We start from the raw sequence: 21,271 nt of genomic DNA, 5'->3' as shown, positions 1-21,271 counted from the left end.
GATGGGGACAATGGAGATGCAGGTGCCCTGGGTACAGTGCGGATTCCGACACCCCACTGGATGATCTCCCTGAAAGTAAGAAAGGCAGAGCCACCTACAGTGCACTGGGAGGTACTAGAGCTTGCTGGGTGCTTCAGCTTAAAAAAGCAACAAAAGTAAGACATGTGGAAGATGGTGGAGCTTTTAAAAAGTCAGCAGCTACAAAAACTGCAGCTGCTGGGCACCCGCGATGTCGGCACTCAAAGCCGATCTGTCCTTCAGCTCTCGGATGCTGCTGCCGCCATCTTTGGTAAGGGAATCAGGAAGTGAAGCCTTGCGGCTTCACTTCCTAGTTCCCTACTGCGCATTTGCGAGTCGCACTGCGCAATCTAAATGGTCCTTGCTTTCTTCTGGGACCTGTGTGTCTCCCAGAAGACAGCAGGGGGGGACAGAGGAGGCGCCAGATGTGGCGTAGATATCCGCGAATATCTATGCCCAGGAGTGGGAGCAAAATACCTGTATTACACCGGTATCTGCTCCCCCCTCCCTCCTGAAAGGTGCCAAATGTGACACTGGAGGGAGGGAGGATTTCGAAAAGCGGAAGTTTCATTTGCACTTACCTCAAAACTTGCGGCGGCGTATCGTAAATCCCCCGGCGGAATTCAAATTGCGCGGCTAGGGTGAGTGTAGTATTTAAATCAGGCGCGTCCCCGTGCCGATTTAACTGCGCATGCGCCGTCCGCAAATTTTCACGGAGTGCATTGCTCCCAATGACGTCGCTAGGACGTCATTGGTTTCGTTGTGAACGTAAATTACGTCCATCCGTATTCGCGACCGACTTACGCAAATGACGTAAAAATTCAAAACTCTGCGCGGGAACGACGGCCATACTTAACATAGGATACGCCGCATATAGCAGGGGTAACTATCCCCAGGAAAAAGCCGAACGCAAATGACGTAAAAAAAAAGCGACGGGCGGGCGTTCGTTTCTGAATCGGCGGATCTTATCATTTGCATATTCGTCACGTATACAAATGGAAGCGCCACCTAGCGGCCGGCGGGAGATTGCAGCCTAAGATCCGACGGTGTAAGTACCTAACACCTGTCGGATCTAAGGGAGATCTATGCGGAACCTGATTCTATGAATCAGGCGCATAGATCCGACCGTTGGGTCTCAGAGATACGACGGCGTATCAGGAGATACGCCGTCGTATCTCTATCTGAATCTCCCCCCTGATCTCTACAGTATGTACATAGTGCACCTCTGAACTCTACATGTGTGCATCCAGGGCTGGCATTTCTGTAGAGTTCTGGTTGCACACAAACTAGACCCAGCCAATTAGTCAGTTTGTATGCTACCTTGGCGCTTAGCCGCCTCTGAATGCAGCAAACAAACAACAAATATGCATCTGTGTGAATGTAGGCTGAGTGAACTATAGAGCCTGTAGGTGGGGTGCAATGGTGCGCTGCGACAATAATTCACAGTCAGGCACAGTGATAAACTTGTATTGAAGTTATGCAGCAGCAGTTCACAAAAATCCTGGTGGCTAACCAGGTGCAGTCACTGTTACAGCAACGTGAACAGGGCGGGTTCCAGCCACAATGACAGCGCCTGTAGAGAGCGGCAGAATGCGGCCTGGCCATTTTTTGCCCAATCAAGAAGATGTCCACAAGAGTGTGACCCTACACTTTCCCTCCTCACTAGGAACCTTTCCCTATTGCTTTTACTGTCCCTAAAACCTCGTAAACACGATCCGAGCAATGTACAAAACATACCGCTTTCAACGCGATCATACGGTAAACTGATCGTTAGTACGCAGCTGTCGTCTGAAATTTTCTGAAGGGATAAACACGTACGACCCTACACCGTATGATTTTCACTTAATTTGTAGTTTTCGTCCGAAAATACAATGCAAATATATTACATCACTTCTGAATTTTCTTTTTTCCTTACGAGAGTTTTCGTGTTTTAGTAACTTATTCGTTTTCGATATGGAGACTAGCATACAAAAAAATGGACGACCATTCGTCCAATAATCTCATTGTGTGTACTAGGCTGTACAGATGGGGTACCTTTCCCTGCACTACCCACTCACATAAAGAGCAGCAAACCCAAGAGCCAGGGCATTAAATAGGCTCTGCCTGACCCATGATGCATGCCAGAGTCTCATGGGGCAACAGCATCCAACCGGATCGCTTTTCCAGTGACCCAGAAACCCATAGAGGAACCAGGTTCCTCCTGACTTCCTCTCTAGCTGCAGAGCCACTGCGGTGCCACCTGCAGTGGAGGAAAGAAACTGCACCTGCCTACAAGCCTTTCACAAGGCAGGTTCATTGGTGGCATATACAGATCACATTTAAGTTAAGGCTGGAAGTGACGGGCACTGAAGCAGTCTAAAGCAGTGTTTCTCAACTCCAGTCCTCAAGGCGCCCCAACAGGTCATGTTTTGAGGATTTCCCTCAGATAAAACAGCTGTGTCAATTACTAAGGCAGTGAAACTGATCAAATCACCTGTGCTAAATAATGGAAAGCCTGAAAACATGACCTGTTGGGGCCAGGGCTGGTGCAAGGATTTTTTACACCCTAGGCGAAAGCTAATTTTATCGCTCCACCCCCTCTCCCCTACCTATGTCTACCCCAACTTTTTAACGAAGCGCCCATCAAATGCAGCCCACCAGCGCCCATCAAATGCAGCCTCACCAGCGCCCATCAAATGCAGCCCACCAGCGCCCATCAAATGCAGCCTCACCAGCGCCCATCAAATGCAGCCTCACCAGCGCCCATCAAATGCAGTTTCACCAGCGCCCATCAATGCAGTCTACTAGTGCCCATCAATGAATGTTTGCTTGCTTTCATTCATTCAGGAGTCGGGACACAGACACAGGGGTTGATTTACTAAAGGCAAATCCACTTTGCACTACAAGTACACTTGGAAGTGCAGTCGCTGTAGAATCGAGGGGGACATGCAAGGAAAATAAAAAACAGTATTTTAGCTTGCACATGTTTGGATGATAAAATCAGCAGAGCTTCGCCCGGCAATGACATTCTGTTTGTGGCAGCAGCTATTTTGCCTTGTACACACGATCGGTTTTCCCGGCGGTAAAATGTTCGCCGGCAAAACCAACAATAAAAGCGAGAACCTGCTCGGTAGCTTTTTCCCCCTACACACGGCCGGGTTTCCTGACAGGAAAACTGCCATGACAGCTTTGGTCGGGAAACCCGGCCGTGTGTATGCTCCAGCGCAGGCTTTCCCCATAGGGAAACTGCCGGCATTAAAAACCTCTGGGAATCCCGGCGGGGGTTTTCCTGTTGGGAAAACTGCGATGGAGCATACACATGGCCGGGATTCCCAGCCAAAAGCTCTCATGGCAGTTTTCCTGCCAGGAAAACCGGTCGTGTGTACGAGGCATTAGTGAGTGTTCACACAGTCAGCAATCACCTGCGATGATTGTGGCTGGATGCACACAAAGTGTGCGCAGCTATCCACACACATCTATCAATTCCAGACACAGGAAGGAATCCACAGATTCCAGCCGTTAGGATTCGCAGCGTGTGTAAACACCCATGGAGCCTTATGCCGCGTACACACCATCACTTTATGTGATGAAAAAAAATGACGTTTTTAAAAACGTCACTTTAATTGACTGTGTGTGGGGGAAAACGTTGTTTTATGTCTTGTAAAAAACGACCAAAAAAAATTGAAGCATGCTTCAATTTTATGTGTCGTTTTTCAAAAGTGCACTTTTTACTTCACAGAAATTGACCGTGTGTAGCAAAAAACGTCGTTTTCTAAGACGTTTTTTCATCCACGCATGCCCAGAAGCTACTTATGAAGCAAGCTTCAATGGTAAAACGTGGTGGAACGTAACCTCACTTTGCAAGAACATTGTGAGAAAACGATGGTGTGTAGGCAACTTCGTCTTTGAAAATTGAAGTTTCAAAAACGTCATTTTTTACTTCACAGAAAGTGATGGTGTGTACGCGGCATTAGGTTTCCCAAACTTCAAACCAAATTTACCAAACCTTTAGGCAGAGTATAAAAATACGAATCTGTTGCGCTTAAAGTTCAATAATGACAAAAACAGCAGCTGACACAATATTGCTGGATACAATAGAACGAATATATAAAGAGGTGCAGCGTTGCCCATCACTATTTATAAGGCACATTGGTCAACATCAGCCTAAAATGAGCTACTACAAAACATTTCTTGCTCTACAAAGGTCAAAATCTCATTCTGTGATAAAACATTTCAACAAAGGAGTTGCTTCTATGCATGAGATCACGGTTTTCCTGCATACCACCATTTCAACTGATCTCTGCAATAATATACATTATGTAATATGCGCTGTCTTATAAGCACACCTAGTTGGAAATAGCCCATTCCTTTAAAGAACCAATATTCAAGATCCTGGGCCAAAGTACCGAGTCTGTAAATATGCATCAGGAATATTTTTTTTCCCCTTTGCCAACAGAAATGTCAGATTTGGGGTTAGGGACCAGGGTTACACTTTTAATGGTATACAAATATCAAATTTATTTAATCCTATCTGTACCATTTGATTTGTAGATCATTCAATATTTTTGGGGGAATGTTGGACTTAGGGTTAAGGGTAAGGGTTAAACATGTATAATTGTATAAAATTTCACATTTATGTAGCGCCCCCTTACTTCCAGTATGGGCACTATTCTAGAGTTAGTGGGAATGGGAGGGTTAGTTTACTCCCATTCACAGTTTATTGAAATTTGGGCTGTTGTCATTTCAGGACTGTCCTGTAGGTCAGTCTGCGCTCCAGGGGTGCGTTACCACCCCTGGGCGACAGTTGGCGCTAGAGGGGTCCTGACAGACCCACCTTCCCCAGCAGCCAATCAGAGGAGGGGTTCCCACGTTGGGCATGCTGGGGGGGGGGTATATCTGTGGCAACCGCCATTAGTTGTTCTGTTCTGTGCGGGGCCCGAGTTCCAGGTGCGGCATCCACCTCCAGGGTGCGCGCATCCATGGGCCCCGCCACCGTGGCCTACGTCACCGAGGTTGCGCACCATGCGGAGCCTCACCCTAACATTGAGAGGGGCCCCAGCGGCTTGCTGGGTCCCAACCCTCTGCTGAGAGGATCCTAAGCTGGGAGCTGTGCGATGGGTATCGGCCCAGGGAGAACCTAGAACTAGAGGTTGTCCAGGAGGCCCAGACGAACCATCGGGGATCCAGTCACCACACCACATGACAGGTATGCTTAAAGCTGTCAAATGGTGACACTATTTGAACTGACTGGGAGGATTTACTCAATCTGATCTCTTACATCTCAAATTGCTAAGCCTGTGGCAGAGGCCTGTTTCCTCCCAGTGATTGCAAGTGACACTCTGGCTGCCAGGCCTATAACAATTGCCTGTCCGGGGGCACTTTACCCACTCTGACTGGAGTGGCGACGAGTTGAGCTTAATTATTGCCGAGAGCAGGTTTGCTCTCCTTCATATCCAAGGCCTGATACTAAAGTTTCTCTATGCTCATCAACCTTTCTCTATTGTGTGCCATGTTGATGTTGGCCATGTTGGGCCTTGAAATAAAGCATTGAAAACTTATTTGATGTCTGGACTCTCGCTCTTTATCCACACTCACAAGTATCACCCCTAGACAAAAACAAGGGCAACTCCGCACGCCGATCCAAAACTAATCAGCGGCTCCTTCGGGGGTGAGCGCTACATTTATATAGTCCAATTTGTACAATTTGGTTTACAGATCCTTTAAGATTTTTTTTTTCCTCAACAGGAACGTCAGACTTGGAGTTAGGGTTAGCGGTGTTAATGTATAAAATATCACATTTATATAGTACTATCTGTTCCATTTGATTTTTAGATCCTTTATGATTTTTTTTCCCCATCAACAGGAATGCCGGACTTTAATTATACCAGCACATCTGTAATCATATAAAAATATCACATTGATTTAGAATTAATTTAACCACCCTATAGCAGATATATTGCTACAGAGCAGCCATTCTGTGAAGAATCACATATATATATATATATATATATATATATATATATATATATATATATATATATATATGTGTGTGTGTGTGTGTGTGTGTGTGAGATTATGCACTACCGCCTAGGGAGCATGCCGCCAGCGCGCCACTTCTGTTGTGATTAGTCACAGCAGAAGCTGATCTGCGGCCTATGGCCAATGTACGTCCGCCAATACCCGTCGATTGTCGGGAGGATACGTAGGACGGAGCTCTGCCTATGTAAACAAGTAAACAAAAAAAAGTTCCAGTATATATCCCATAGTTTGTAGACGCTATAACTTTTGTGCAAACCGATCAATATACGCTTATTGGGATTTTTTTTTAACCAAAAATACAGTATGTAGCAGAATACATATTGACCTAAATTTATAAAGAAATTTGATTTTTTGTATTGGATATGTTTTATAGCAAAAAGTTAAGAATATTGTTTTGTGCTTTTTTGTTTATAGCGCAAAAAAAAAAAAAAACATGCAGAGGCGATCAAATAACACCAAAAGAAAGCTCTGTTTGTGGGAAGAAAGTAACGCAGCGCCATATCGCAAAAAAGGGCCTGGTCACAAAGTCATCGGTAGCGGCGGAGGCGATCGGGTCCTCTTCCTAGCTGGGTATGGATATGAGTGAGGGCAAGATGGCCCCCATCCATCTCCATACCATAGCAGGGCGGAAGCGACGTCAAAACGTCACTTCCTCTCTTAAAGTGAAATTTTTTTTTGTCATTTCTTCAAATGACACATTTTTTTTTTTACATTTCTTTTATTGCATTTTTGTATAAATATGAGATCTGAGGTCTTTTTGATCCCAGATTTCATATTTAAGAGGACCTGTCATGCTTTTTTCTATTACAAGGGATGTTTACATTCCTTGTAATAGAAATAAAAGTGACCCAATTTTAATTTTTTTTAAAACAGTGTCAAAATAAAATCAAGTAAAATAAATAAGAACAAATTTTTTTTTTTTTAAAGCACCCCGTCCCGACGAGCTAGCGCAGAAGCAAACGCATACCTGAGCAGCGCCCGCATATGAAAACAGTGTTTAAAACAAACAAGTGAGGTATTGCCGCAATTCTAGCCCTAGACCTCCTCTGTAAATCAAAACATGCAACCTGTAGAATTTTTTAAACGTCGCCTATGGAGATTTTTAAGGGTAAAAGTTTGACGCCATTCCACGAGCGGGCGAAATTTTGAAGCGTGACATGTTTGGTATCAATTTACTTGGTGTAACATTATCTTTCACAATATAAAAAAAAAATTGGGCTAACTTTACTGTTGTCTTATTTTTTGTTATTTAAAAAAAGTGTTTGTTTGTTTTTCACTTATGCCGCGTATACACGATCATTTTTCGGCATTAAAAAAACATTGTTTTTCAAAAACGTAATTTAAAATGATCGTGTGTGGGCTACACATCATTTTTCAGGTTCTGAAAAACGACAAAAAACATTTTTGCATGCCACGTACACGCGATCATTTTTCAGCATGAAATAAAACCTTGTTTTTCAGCATATACAAAAAAAAAACGTTTTTCCAACTTCATCATTAAAACAACGTTGCCTACACACCATCGTTTTAAAAAAATGATCTAGCAAAGCGCGGTGACGTACAACACGTACGACGGCACTATAAAGGGGAAGTTCAATTCGTCTTTGGGCTGCTTTAGCTGATTCCTTGTTAGTAAAAGACGATTTGCGCTTTTCTGTCTGTTACAGCGTGAGGAATGTGCTTACTCCATTACGAACGGTAGTTTTACCAGAACGAGCGCTCCCATCTCATAACTTGCTTCTGAGCATGCGCTGTTTTTTTACGTCGTTTTAGCCCACACATGATAATTTTTTACAACCCGAAAAACGACATAGTTTAGAATGACTTTTAAAAATGCAGCATGTTCGATTTTATTTTTTTGTCGTTTTTCAGAACCTGAAAAATGATGTGAAGCCCACACGATTATTTTAAATTACGTTTTTGAAAAACAAAGTTTTTTTCATGCCGACAAATGATCGTGTGTAGGCGGCAGAACATGCTGCATTTTTAAACGATGTCGTTTTTCAGGTTGTAAAAAATTATCGTGTGTGCGCTAAAACGACGTAAAAAACCTGCGCATGCTCAGAAGCAAGTTATGAGACGGGAGCGCTCGTTCTGGTAAAACTACCGTTCATAATGGAGTAAGCACATTCATCACGCTGTAACAGACAGTTAGTGATGAAGTTGGGAAAACGTCGTTTTTTAGACATGCTGAAAAACAACGTTTTATTTCATGCTGAAAAATGATCGTGTACACGGCATGCGCATGTGCAACCCTAAGTGCGCTTGTAAGACCGCTTGTAAGACCACTGTACAAATACGGTGTGACAAAAAGTATTGCAATGACCGCCATTTTATTCTCTAGGGTGTTAGAAAAAAATATATAGGGGCAGATCCACATACATACGCTGCGCCCGGCGCAGATGTAAGATACGCTACGCCGCTGTAACTTACTTGGCTTTGGTTTGAATCCTCAACGAATTTGCGCCGTAAGTTACGGCGGCGTAGTGTATCTCTCGTGGCGTAAGGGCGCGGAATTCAAATTGGGCGGGTAGGGGGCGTGTTTCTTTTAAATGAAGCTCGTCCCCGTGCCGAACGAACTGCGCATGCGCCGTCCGTAAAAACTGCCAGGGTGCATTGCTCCAAATGACGTCGCAAGGACGTCATTGTTTTCAACGTGAACGTAAATGGCGTCCAGCCCCATTCACGGACGACTTACGCAAACAGCGTAACATTTTCAAAATTAGACGCGGGAACGACGGCCATACTTAACATTGAGTAGGCCACCATATAGCAGCTTTAACTATACGCCGGAAAAAGGCGAACGGAAACGACGTAAAAAAATGTGACGGCCGGTCGTACGTTCGTGGATCGTCGGAAATAGCTAATTTGCATACTCGACGCGGATTACGACGGGAACGCCACCTAGCAGACGCGGAAAAATTGCATCTAAGATCCGACGGCATACGAAGATGTACGCCCGTCGGATCTAACACAGATGCCGTCGTATCTTGTTTTGTGGATACCAAAACAAAGATACGACACGCAAAATTTGAAATTTCTCTTGATACGCCGGCGTAATTTCTTTGAGTTCTAAGTAATTTTCTAGCAAAAAAAAAAAAATGTTTAACTTGTAAACAAACATCGAGTCTGAAAAACAGGCTCGGGGGTGAAGTGGTTAAGGTACAACATTTCCTACAAAGGAACAAAGGGCCAGATTCACAAAAGGGATACGACGGCGTTTCTCCTGATACGCCGTCGTATCTCTGAGTATATCTATGCGACTGATTCATAGAATCAGTTACGCATAGATAGCCCTAAGATCCGACAGGTGTAATTGACTTACACCGTCGGATCTTAGGATGCAATACTTCGGCCGCCGCTGGGTGGAGTTTGCGTTGTTTTCCAGCGTCGGGTAAGCAAATTAGGTTTTACGGCGATCCACGAAGGTTTTCGCGTTCGTTACGTCGTCGCTAGTAATTTTTTCCCGTCGCAAAGTTAAGCCTGCTTTAACATGGCTTAACTTTAGACGAGCCATGTTAAAGTATGGCTGTCGTTCCCGGGTCGAATTTCAATTTTTTTTTTATCTGCGTAAGACGTCCGGGAATACGAAAGTACGTTACGCACGTCGCCGTTCAAAAAAATTACGTCACTTCGCGCAAAGCACGGCGGGAATTTCAAAACGGAGCATGCGCAGTACGTCCGGCGCGGGAGCGCGCCTAATTTAAATGGTACACGCCCCATTTGAATTAAGCGGGCTTGCGCCGGACGTCTTTACGATACTACACCGTAAGTTTACACGCAAGTGCTTGGTGAATCAGGCACTTGCGATGAAAACTTGCGGCGGTGTAACGTAAACACGATACGTTACGCCGCCGGAGTTTTCTGTGAATCTGGCCCAAAATTCTTAAATGATCTATAATTCAATATGTACAGATAGGTCTAAATAAATGTGATATTTTTATACGATTAAATGTGTAAGTTTAACCCCAAGTTGGACATTCCCGTTGAAGAAAAAAAAACTATAAATCAAATCAAAAAGGTACTGATAGGATAGTAAGACAGACATAGCGATTAAGTTTTAAAAGAGGGACAGTTGAAAGGACTTGCTAGAAAAGTTTGAGCATATGGCTGGCCTTGCTGAAGACGTTATACTGAAAGATTTGGAGACAGCTGAGGTCTATCCGTCAGACACACAGCTCGTTCCCAGGAGCATGCTCCCCTGACAGCATGACTTCAGTGAGTCAACTTTCTAATCAGGATGGCCGGCTAGAATAGAATCCACCCAACGACAACATGCCGATTTATTCTGCTTCATTTACGTCTACAGTACAGGCTAAAGAACAGACACAAAAAGGCGAGTACAGTACCTGCCACAGGAGAGGGCTTCCTAAGCAGCACCCACCTATTCTTCCACTGAAACAGGAAAACAAAGTCAAATATTAGGCAGTGGCATAAACAGGCGATTTCAAAATTCCAGGGCAAAATGTCTTCCGAAAATCAAAGTTAATAGCGGTGCGAAAGGAAAAAAAAAAAAGAAATGTCCATTTCGCTGACCTTTTTTCCATCTCTCAATCTGACTTGACCCTCCACCACAACCGAATCCGTCATCTTCAGTCATGGTTCCAAACAGCTGCTGCCTGCTCTCTCCCCTCTCTCTTTCTGAATGTACTTAAGCCCAAGGGTCACTTTCAAAATAGCTTTAATAGCTCTGCCTGGCAGGAGACGCGCAGACAGGGAGAGCTGCATTTTGTGACACGCAGCCCGCCGAGCAAATGGCCACTAACTTTTCCAGCCGCCTCCCACCGCCTCTTACCAGGGCGAGTGGGCACAGAAATTTTTCGACAACTGTCTAAGCTTTTGACCCTTTAAGGGCAGAAACAATGTAGTGCAAGGAGTTTGTATTCAAGGCAGAGACATTTCTTCTGTAAGGAATAAGTAGGAGTTGGACGGCTGTTGGGACTTGTAGGCAGTAATCCTTCTTATTATCTTTATACCTCAGGGCTTAGGAACTGAGGGGGCGAGGTGGGCACCAAGGTTGAAGAAATCCTGTTATCAAAGCAGGAGTCTTTTATATGATTCAGGGTGCTGACAGGGCTAACGCTGTGTGTTGATGATAATAAATTAATGAACGCTTGAGGCTCCACCTGTTCCATACCTCCCAACTGTCCCTGATTTCTAGGGACTGTCCCTGATTTGGAGCAATGTCCCTCCTCATTTGTCCCTCATATTGGTCTGATCCATATAGTTGTATATAAAATTCACTTTTTATCTTTCAAAAAGTGTTTGCCCAGTGCTAAACCTTTCATCCAAATTCTAAATTGCGGCATTTGTCAATTTTAAAAGCCAATATAAAGGAATATTAGTGGTAAAAATAAGCACTTGTGGATTAAATTAACCCTTTTTTGTGGTTATGTTTCCTTTAACCGCTTAACGACCGCCGCATGTACATATACGTCGGCAAAATGGCACGGGCAGGCAGAACGACGTTGCCCCGCACGTCGCTGCCTTTCCGCGGGTCCGATCGGGACCCCCCTCCAGGTACATGCGGCGGTCGCTAAGCCTCAGGGAGCGATCCGGGACGAGGGCGCGGCTATTCGTTTCTAGGCGCCCCCTCGCGATCGCTCCCCGGAGCTGAAGAACGGGGAGAGCCGTATGTAAACACGGCTTCCCCGTGCTTCACTATGGCGGCACCTCGATCGAGTCATCCCTTTTATAGGGAGACTCGATCGATGATGTCAGACCTACAGCCACACCCCCCTACAGTTGTAAACACACACTAGGTGAAGCATAACTCCTTCAGCGCCCCCTGTGGTTAACTCCCAAACTGCAACTGTCATTTTCACAATAAAGAATGCAATTTAAATGCATTTTTTGCTGTGAAAATGACAATGGTCCAAAAAATGTGTCAAAATTGTCCGAAGTGTCCGCCATAATGTCGCAGTCACGAAAAAAATCGCTGATCGCCGCCATTAGTAGTAAAAAAATAAAAAAAAATTAAAATGCAATAAAACTATCCCCTATTTTGTAAACGCTATAAATTTTGCGCAAACCAACCGATAAATGCTTATTGCGATTTTTTTTACCAAAAATAGGTAGAAGAATACGTATCGGCCTAAACTGAGGGAAAAAAAAATGATATATGTTTTTGGGGGATATTTATTATAGCAAAAAGTAAAAAATATTGAATTTTTTTCAAAATTGTCGCTCTATTTTTGTTTATAGCGCAAAAAATAAAAACCGCAAAGGTGATCAAATACCACCAAAAGAAAGCTCTATTTGTGGGAAAAAAAGGACGTCAATTTTGTTTGGGAGCCACGTCGCACAACTGCGCAATTGTCAGTTAAAGCGACGCAGTGCCGAATCGCAAAACCTGGCCTGGGCATTTAGCTGCCTAAAGGTCCGGGGCTTAAGTGGTTAAGGGGCATGGCAGGGGGCGTGTCCTATGCCTACATATGTTTGCTAGTAGGTGTCCCACATTCCCATCTCAAAATGTTAGGAGGTATGCTGCTCCAATTTGTAGGTCTGAACTATTTCCTTCAATGTTCATGGCTGCAAACTGCCCTGAATTCTTATGGTGTCCATAAAAACTCTGATCAATAACTGATTTATAATCATCAACCAATTAATATGACAGTGGAAGTGGATTTTGATTGATAATTAAACCAGACCTTAAAGTAGAGGAACCTGGATTATGAGCATAATCCATTCTAAGCGAGTTTGCCCATAGACATCAATGGAAACGAAGATAATTCATTCAGCATTGACTTTTATTGCATGCAATACCGCATGTGGCCAGAGGTGGGGGGCTCCGGAGAGACTTGGTAATACTCTGAGACCGTTTGGGTGCATTTGGAAACCCTCGGAAAGGCTCGGAAACACTTTGGAACTGAGTATTTCAGAGTATTTCCGAACGGCTCCAAACGGCTCCGAGTGTCACCGGCGCCCCCCACCTCTGGCCAAATGCGGTACTGCACACCGCAGAGGCTTGAATCCTGCTCGTTTTGCGAGACAACACTCGCAAACCGAGTCAGGATTGGGGAAGAAACAAAAGCTTGTATTGCTCGTTAACCGCATTACTCGCAATAAGAGGTTCCAATGTATTTGGCAAAACATTTTTTTTTTAGATAACGCAAAGGAGGGTTATAACCCGTCAGATCATTTTTCGGCATCAGTGTCCTATTGCAGATATTTACCTTCACTTCCTGTCCCATAGTTAAACAGGAAGTGAGAGGAAATCCCTGCAAATTAACGACTTTTCTACCGGCCGGCGTCAATTGATGGCGGCACGATAGCTCTGTTGTTCTGAGAGGACGTCATATGACGTCCTCGTCTTGGAGAGCCACTAGGGGGCGCGTGCACGCACCCGCCGCGTTACTGGAAACGCGATGCGCGTGCCAGGCGGGCCGCGATGGCCGCCGGGCACCCACGATTGCCCAGTAACTGAGCAGGACCGTGGATCTCTGTGTGTAAACACAGAGATCCACATCTTGTCAGGGAGAGGAGACCGATGCTGTGTCCCTTGTACATAGGGACACAGATCGGTCACCTCCCCCAGTTAGTCCCCTTCCCCCACAGTTAGAATCACTAGTAGGGAACACATTTACCCCTTCCTCGCCCCCTAGTGTTAACCCCTTCCCTGCCAGTCACATTTATACAGTAATCAGTGCATATTTATAGCACTGATCGCTGTATAAATGTGAATTGCCCCAAAAATGTGTCAAAAGTGCTCGATGTGTCCGCCATAATGTCGCAGTCTCAATAAAAATCGCAGATCGCCGCCATTACTAGTAAAAAAATAAAAATAAAAATAAAACATTTTTCGAGGGACAGGCGTGCATGCAGGAGGGTGTGCTTAGCTGAGAAAAATGTTCCTGAAGACTCCTGGGATGTATGACATCATTTAAACGTATATTAAGTTGCGCAAAAAGTGTCACCAAATAGTAAAAAAAATAATTTTGTCAGTGACAGCTGCACAAAATGTCCACATAAACATTATACATATTAATAATTTTGAAAAACGTGTTACACAATCAATTTGAGGTGCATACATTCAATTAAGTAAGAGCCGGTTCACACTGGGGCGGCACGACTTCGGGGGCGACTCGGCAAGGCGTCCTGAAGACGACTTCAGAGGCGACTTGCAAAATGACCTCTGTATAGAAGTCAATGCAAGTCGCCCTGAGTCGCCCCCGAAGTCGTACAAGAACCTTTTTCTAAAGTCGGAGCGACTTGCGTTGCTCCTATTAGAACGGTTCTATTGAATAGAATGGGACGCGACTTGTCAGGCGGCTGAGTCACCTGACGAGTCGCCCCAGTGTGAACCGGTGATCTGCCGTGCTGGTTCCAGGTGTCCTGGAAGTTCCAGCGCATGCGCGAACTGATGCGGGAAAGTTCCTTCAAGCACTGCGCAGGTGCAAACTTGCTGACGGAAATCCCCGAACGGCGGCCGGCATCCAGGGCGACGTGGATTTTGAGGTAAGTGGCCAGTCGGCCTCACGTCCTCGCTGCACTCGGACGGCTCGCTTCGCTCGCTCGGCCTCCTGGCTCTTTTTTTTAACATCCTCCAATCCACGGGGATGTTAAAGAATGAGCCTGGATGCCGGGCGAGGTTCGGGAATTTCCGTCGGCAAGTTTGCGCCTGCGCAGTCAGTGAAGGAACTTTCCCCACAGTGGAACATTGAGGACAAGTCACCGGCTCTAAGAAATTCCTATATGTAAATAAGTGTAGCAAAAACTGTAAATAAGGCCTCTTTCACACGGGGCGGATCGGTAATGATCCGCCCTGTGAACCTCCGCTTGCTCAGCGGGGATTTCTCCGTTGATCCCCGCTGAGCCGGCGGAATGACAGGGCGGTCCCCGCACACTGTACAGGGATCGCCCTGTCTTTTCTCCGCTACCCCCTATGGGGGGATCGGATGAACACGGACCGTCTGTCCGTGTTCACCCGATCTGATCCGCCAGACGGATGGAAAAGTAGGTTTTTCCTCCGTAACACTTTGGCTGATCGGAGCGGGACGGATGTCAGCGGGCATGTCACCGCTGACATCCGCGGCTCCATAGAGGAGCACGGAGTGCCCGCTCAGGTCCGCCCAAAAAAATGGCAGGCGGACCTGAACGGCCGCCAGTGTAAAAGAGCCCTAAGTGTAGCAAGGTTCCAGATCCCCTTTGATCTAATGAGGACCTCCAGAGTTAGGGATAGCTGACATCCTTCTGTGTAGAGTGAGTTACAAGGCATAGTGGGTGTAATGCAAAGTAGATTCATGGGCGCCAGACACTTCTTGAATGCAAAGAGATTTATTTTCTCTTGAACAGAACTGAAGGAGAGAGGGTTTAGGGCCAGGACACCTTTTAGTAGTTGCAATGTGAATTAGCAGACTCCGAGACATCTATAGGTAGACAGCCATGCAGGGAAAGGCATCCAGCAGGACACCACATGTGTATCTCCTATGGCAAAGTTTCTAACACAAGTTGTAACGAACTTCTGTACTTCCTCTACAATCACTTCTTGTAGATCTTCACTCCACTGAGCTCCTAGTCTCTCTCACTAGACTTGCTGATCCACTGCCACTGGATCTTCCGAGCTCTTCCAACCTTCTCACTGAGTATCTTCCTCAAGTGCCACCCTCGCTTCCCTGCTGGGTCCCTAGCTTGGCACTCACAGATATTCCTCAAGCGTCACCCCACTGGCCTGCTCGGTCCCTGGCTTGGCACAAAAGGCTGCTCTGTGAGCTTCACCTCTGCTGGCTGGGTTCCTGGCTTGACACCTGCTGAAGTTACCCAATCCTTCACCATCCCCAGTTGGTGAGAATACAGCTCTGGTACTTGCTTGAGGTACTCACTGTGGTTCCTGGTAAGAAGGTGATAGGTCCCTTAGTGGCGACAGCTTCCCCTCTACCTCCGACCATGACAGGTTCACCGGCCAGGAGAACCGTCACTTATGGTTGGACTGCAAGCCACAGTCCCAACCTTAGTCGCTATGAAAACATTGGCTGTTGCCATTAGGACCAATACTAATATACATATAGGTAGATTCAGTAAGAGTTAGGCCGGCTTATCAGTAGATAAGCCGACCTAACTCAGAATCTACGCCAACTTATGTTTAAGCGTATGCTCAAACAGAGATACGCTTAAACATATCTAAGATACGACGGCTTGCGCTGTCCTATCTTAGATTGCAATATTTCGGATGGCCGCTAGGTGGCGCTTCCATTGCGGTCGGCGTAGAATATGTAAATGAGTAGATACGCCGATTCACGAACGTACGCCCGGCCGACGCAGTACTTTTACGCCGTTTACGTAAGAGATAGGCCACATAAAGTTAGAGCTGGGCCCTAGTTGGAATAGTAATATCAAGTATGGCCGCCGTTCCTGCTTCAAAATTCGAATTTTTTACGTCGTTTGCGTAAGTCGTCCGTGAATCGGGATTAACGTCGTTTACGTCCACGTCTAAATCAATAGGACCGTGCGGCGTACTTAGCCGCAATGCACACTGGGAGATGTAGGCGCCCGGCGCATGCGCAGTTCACAAAAAACGTAAAAAAAGGTAAGGTCAAGCCCCATTAACATACAACACGCCCCCCTCAAACACATTTGAATTAGGCGCCCTTACGCCCGCCGATTTAAGCTACGCCGCCGTAACTTAGCAGGTAAGTACATTGTGAATCATGTACTTGCCTCGCTAACTTACGGCGGCGTAGCTTAAATGCCTTAAGCTACGCCGCTGCAAAGTTGCGGCCATGTACTTGAATCTGGCTAACAGTGTCTTGAGTGAAGGCAGAGATCATAAATGCGCATTATTTGAGGATGATCTTTTATTATTTATCACTGACCCTATCACAACACTACCTTACCTGGTTTCACTTCTATCTAAATTCAGAAGGGTCAAACAATCAGAGGCAATAGACATTAATCTCTTGACCCTGACCTCTATACAGGCTTCCTTTCCATTTCCGTGGTGTAGGCGCTTCCCTACTCCGGAATAAAACTCACTCCAGACGTCTATACTCTATATAAGGCTAATTATGTCCCTCTTCTTTCTTCTATGACAGAAGATTTAAAGAACTGGCAGAACCATGGTCTTTTTTTGGATGGGCAGAATAGGTGGAATTAAAATGATGACACTTCCCAGAATTCTTTATTATTTTAGGTCCCCACCGATACCGGTTCCCACACCATTTTTTAAACAACTCCAATCATTATTTTCTAATTTATCTGGAGCCAGGGAGAAGTGACTGTGCCCATCAAGCACAGCCACTGTGTCCATAAATTGACGCCACTGTGCCACCAAATGCAGCTACTGTAACCATCAATTGCCGCCACTGTGCCCATCAATTGCTGCCAGTGTGCCCATCAATTGCTGCCAGTGTGCCCCATCAATTGCTGCCAGTGTGCCTATCAATTGCTGCCAGTATGCCCCATTAATTACTGCCAGTGTCCCCCATCAATTGCTGCCAGTGTGCCCCATCAATTACCGCCAGTGTGCCCCATCAATTGCCGCCAGTTTGCCTCATCAATTGCCGCCAGTGTGCCCCATCAAATGCTGCCAGTGTGCCCTGCCCGGCACTTACCTGTCCAGGTCACGGTGCTGTCCTTCACGCTCCCTCTGAGTCCTCGATGTCTTCTCCCGTCCTCTTCACGTCTTCTAAAATGATTGGATAGGTGTCCAATTACAGCGCATGTTGCAGCCAATCAGGTGACAGGTAACCAGACCCGTGCACCTGATTGTCTGAGAGGCGGGTCAGTGTTAGGGAAGCGATTTATTTGCTTCTCTAACACAACTCTGTGTAAACAGTGAACGCACAGCATTTCGCCCGCTGTTTATCAATTTGGAAGCCTACGGCTCTAATCAGGAGCTTCCAAAAACACCCCCGCCACTGAAATTCAGATGCCCGGAGCCCGACAAGGGGCCGGACACCTGAATAGGGGGCAGCAGCGGCAACAATAGAAAGATTCATGCAATGCATGAATCTATCAATTGATGATAGACAGGTGCAGGAGAGAGGGGGCGGCGCTTCTGCACCCTTTATGGTTGCACCACCACTGCCAGGGAGGTTGTGGAGGGTCTCAATCTTCCTTATATGTCTTGAAATGACAAGGTGAACTTGGGGTTCCACAGTTTTTGTGTTACTATAGAGCGGTCCTGTTGGTGCAACTCTATACAAAAAAAATCTACAATTTATCAGCCTGATTGGGTCAAATTGGAGATGCAGGCAAGTTCTTTACTCCCTATGGACCTTCTACTGTTATCGTTAATGTAGAGCCATTCTGAGCCCCTCTCTTTCTCACTCCCTGGGTCTTTGGGGTGCGCCTCATACCCTAGAGGCCCCCATTTTTCGGAAATCTGAACTTTCCCCCAGGACATCATCTGCAACAGTTTGCATGGTGGATTAATAAAGGTTTATACAGGATAGCACATTTTATAGATCATAAGGGCATTAAGATGCTTTTGTTACTTTCAAGATACTCTGGAAATGCCCCTGACGAAGTCATTTTGGCTTTGCCATATTACTAGGGTTGTCCCGATACCGATACTAGTATACCTGGGCAGTCAGGGTGATCAGTGCTGTGGGGGAGGTACAAGCACTGATCACCCTGTATAGATTTAAAAGTCTGACAGCCGGTCCCCTCTCTCAAACCCCCCTGTCTCTTCTCCTCCGTGCATCTGTCCTCCTCTCTTCTCCTCCATGCATCTGTCCCCCTCTCTTCTCCCCCTCCATGTTGCCTTCCCCCTCGATCTGTCAGGATGGAGTGAAGCGGAGGCTGCTGAGAAAGGGACTGGGGAATCTGTGTCCCTAGTCCCTTTTCCTGTCTCAAAGGGGAGATGTCAGAGGTCTGTTAAGACCCCTGATATCTCACCATAGCCCCCCAACAGGGCTGATAAAAAAAATAATTGTAAAAAAAATAATAATAATAAAAGAAAAAAAACAGTGACACTGTCACACATCCCCACCTCCCTTAAAAAAAGAAAGCATTGTAAAAAAAAAAAAATAGTAAAAAAAAAAAAAATACTGACACATGTGCCACTGTCACATGAGATTAAATAAAAATATCGGTAATCGGTATCGGCAAGTACTTGAAAAAAGGTATCGGTTCTTGTACTCGGTCTTAAAAAAGTGGTATCGGGACAACCCTACATATTATCCATTATTTACAGGCCCTATGCCCAGGAGGACCACTAGAACGTTTTATGAAAACTAGGGCTGTTACTGATCAAAATTTTTGTGTTCGATTAATCGTTTTTTTTAATCGATTAATCGACTAATTTCGAATAATTATAACGCACATACAGATCCAACTACTTTTAGCTGATCTCCTCCTTGCAGGTTGATTCCCAGTGCAGCTACCAACCACTGGAAAAATGGATAGTAGGATACAAAAAACACACAAAGGCAGCGCTCAATGGGAATAGCATTAAAACTTTTATAGTCTTCAAGTAGGTGACCAAATAAATATTGCACTGAAGATAAAATTGATGTAGCTACATAAACTGTAAAAATGGTGCGAGTAATACCAAACGGTAGCAAAAGCAGTCATAAAAACATGTAGCCAAGTATGATACTGGTATAAAAATGTGTACAACGATGTCACTGCTGAATCCAGATAAGGATAAGTTAACATCACTCCGTCGGCATGTAGATGTCCCGTGAAGGGAACTATCACAACTCCCAGTGGATGGCTGTAGAATCCCAGGTTGATAGAGGGAAGTGTAACAGACCTTGCGTGTGGCAGATAGTAAGGTCCCGCCGGCATGTAGATATGAAGGCACAGCAAAGGAGCCCTTCAGATGGACACGGCAAGCCCCGCCGGGGTTCGTGACGTTACCGGATCTCTGACGGATCTCCCTGAAGGCCCAGAAGCCTTAATCGATGAATTAATAGTGAATTAATAGTTAATTTCCACAGCCCTAATGAAAACAAATGCCTGAGCAGTCCTGAGACGTGGGGTAGTATCTCAGAGTTGTATATTTTGTTAACAGATCAGGGCTTTAAACTTCCCTATCAATTAGGCGGACCTGGGGGAGACTATTGATGAGGACGTTTGGTCCAAGTGGTCGAAAAGAGAATTTTGAACATTTCTCTGGTGGAGGCAAACTACAAAGTACTGTCATGATGGTACCTCGTTCCAACGAGGCTAACTAAAATCTATCCAGATGTACCGCCTCTTTGTTTCGGGGGATGTGGCCAGGAAGGCACCATGTACCACATCTGGTGGACGTGCCCGAAAGTCAAATGGTTTGGGATAAGAATTTTTTATCTGGTTTACTCAGTGACTGGAGTGAATATACCCAAAAACATTAAGGCCTCGTACAAACGACCGGGTTTCTCTGCAAAAAATAGCAAGAAAACTGCTTCCTGCAGAGATTCCCGTTCGTGTGTACGAGGCATTCAGGTTTCTCGTCTGGAAATCGGGCCAGAATCTCGACGAGAAAAAAAGAGAACCTGCTCACTTTTTTCTCGTCGAGATTCTCGTTTGCCTGTTTCCAGACGAGAAACCTGAGAGTGTGTATACTAACCAGTCGCCATGGAAACCCGCGCATGTTCTAAATGACTTTGACGCATGCGCGGTAGCTTCCACGGGATAGGTAGGGTGAAGCAAGATGGCGGCGACGGCATCGAATGTGACGAGCGCACGCGATGACGTCACTGCGTTCTTTCCTTTCAAGAGAACTGCGGTTCTTTTGAAATTAAAGTCAGTACACTCGGACGGCAAGAGTTTCTTGCACACGACCGAGAATCTCGTCAGGGAAAACAACGGGTTTTTCCTGACGAGATTCTCGGTCGTGTGTATGAGGCCTAAGCCTTATTTTCTGATCGCTTGAACTGCCCAGACATCTCAGGACCCTCATCTTTTTTTATCTTTCTAGCAACCAAGACCCCCATAGCACAAGCATGAAAAAAATTCCTGTATCATGATAAGTGAAGAATTCACTAGTATTCTTCTTGATCAACAGGATCAGTTTGAAAGGGTTTGGAACCACTGGATTAGATACCTCCAGTCACCGTGAGGGGTGGGGCGGGGCAGGGCAGGGGGGAGGGGTCAGTAGTCTGGTGCGGTTCTGATTGACCGTAAATCTCTTCTTTTTCTCTTCACTTTTTTTTCTGCTTACCTCTTCTTTTTTGTTCTTTTGCTCATCCATTCAAATTATCACTTTGCCCCATGATTGATAGTGGGAATGTTCTAAAGATCTAATGTTATGTTAAGCCTAGTTTATACTAGACATTTAGGTGGATTCAGAAAGACCGCCTTAACTTTG

The 21,271-nt window shown here is 45.5% G+C and overlaps 1 protein-coding gene across 4 annotated transcripts in view; it reads right to left on the bottom strand.

Moving 5' to 3' along the window:
- The window catches only part of DOK7 (docking protein 7), a 215,926-nt gene extending 205,132 nt beyond the window's left edge, over window positions 1-10,794 (bottom strand). For 2 of the 4 annotated variants that reach the window (XM_040335350.1, XM_040335352.1), the window contains exons 1-2: window positions 10,573-10,793; window positions 10,386-10,431 (exon numbers count right to left, since the gene is read on the bottom strand). In XM_040335350.1, the coding sequence (XP_040191284.1) occupies window positions 10,386-10,431; window positions 10,573-10,626 (100 nt within the window). In that variant the 5' untranslated portion in view covers window positions 10,627-10,793. Of the gene's footprint in view, window positions 1-10,385; window positions 10,432-10,572 lie in introns of all 4 variants that reach the window. The other 2 variants (XM_040335349.1, XM_040335348.1) reach the window with 2 other exon arrangements.
- Between the last annotated feature and the right edge of the window lie 10,477 nt (window positions 10,795-21,271).

This window comes from Rana temporaria, chromosome 1, assembly GCF_905171775.1.
Source record: "Rana temporaria chromosome 1, aRanTem1.1, whole genome shotgun sequence".
In the NCBI taxonomy this organism is placed as follows: domain Eukaryota; kingdom Metazoa; phylum Chordata; class Amphibia; order Anura; family Ranidae; genus Rana; species Rana temporaria.
This window is presented reverse-complemented; position numbering and strand designations above follow the sequence as displayed.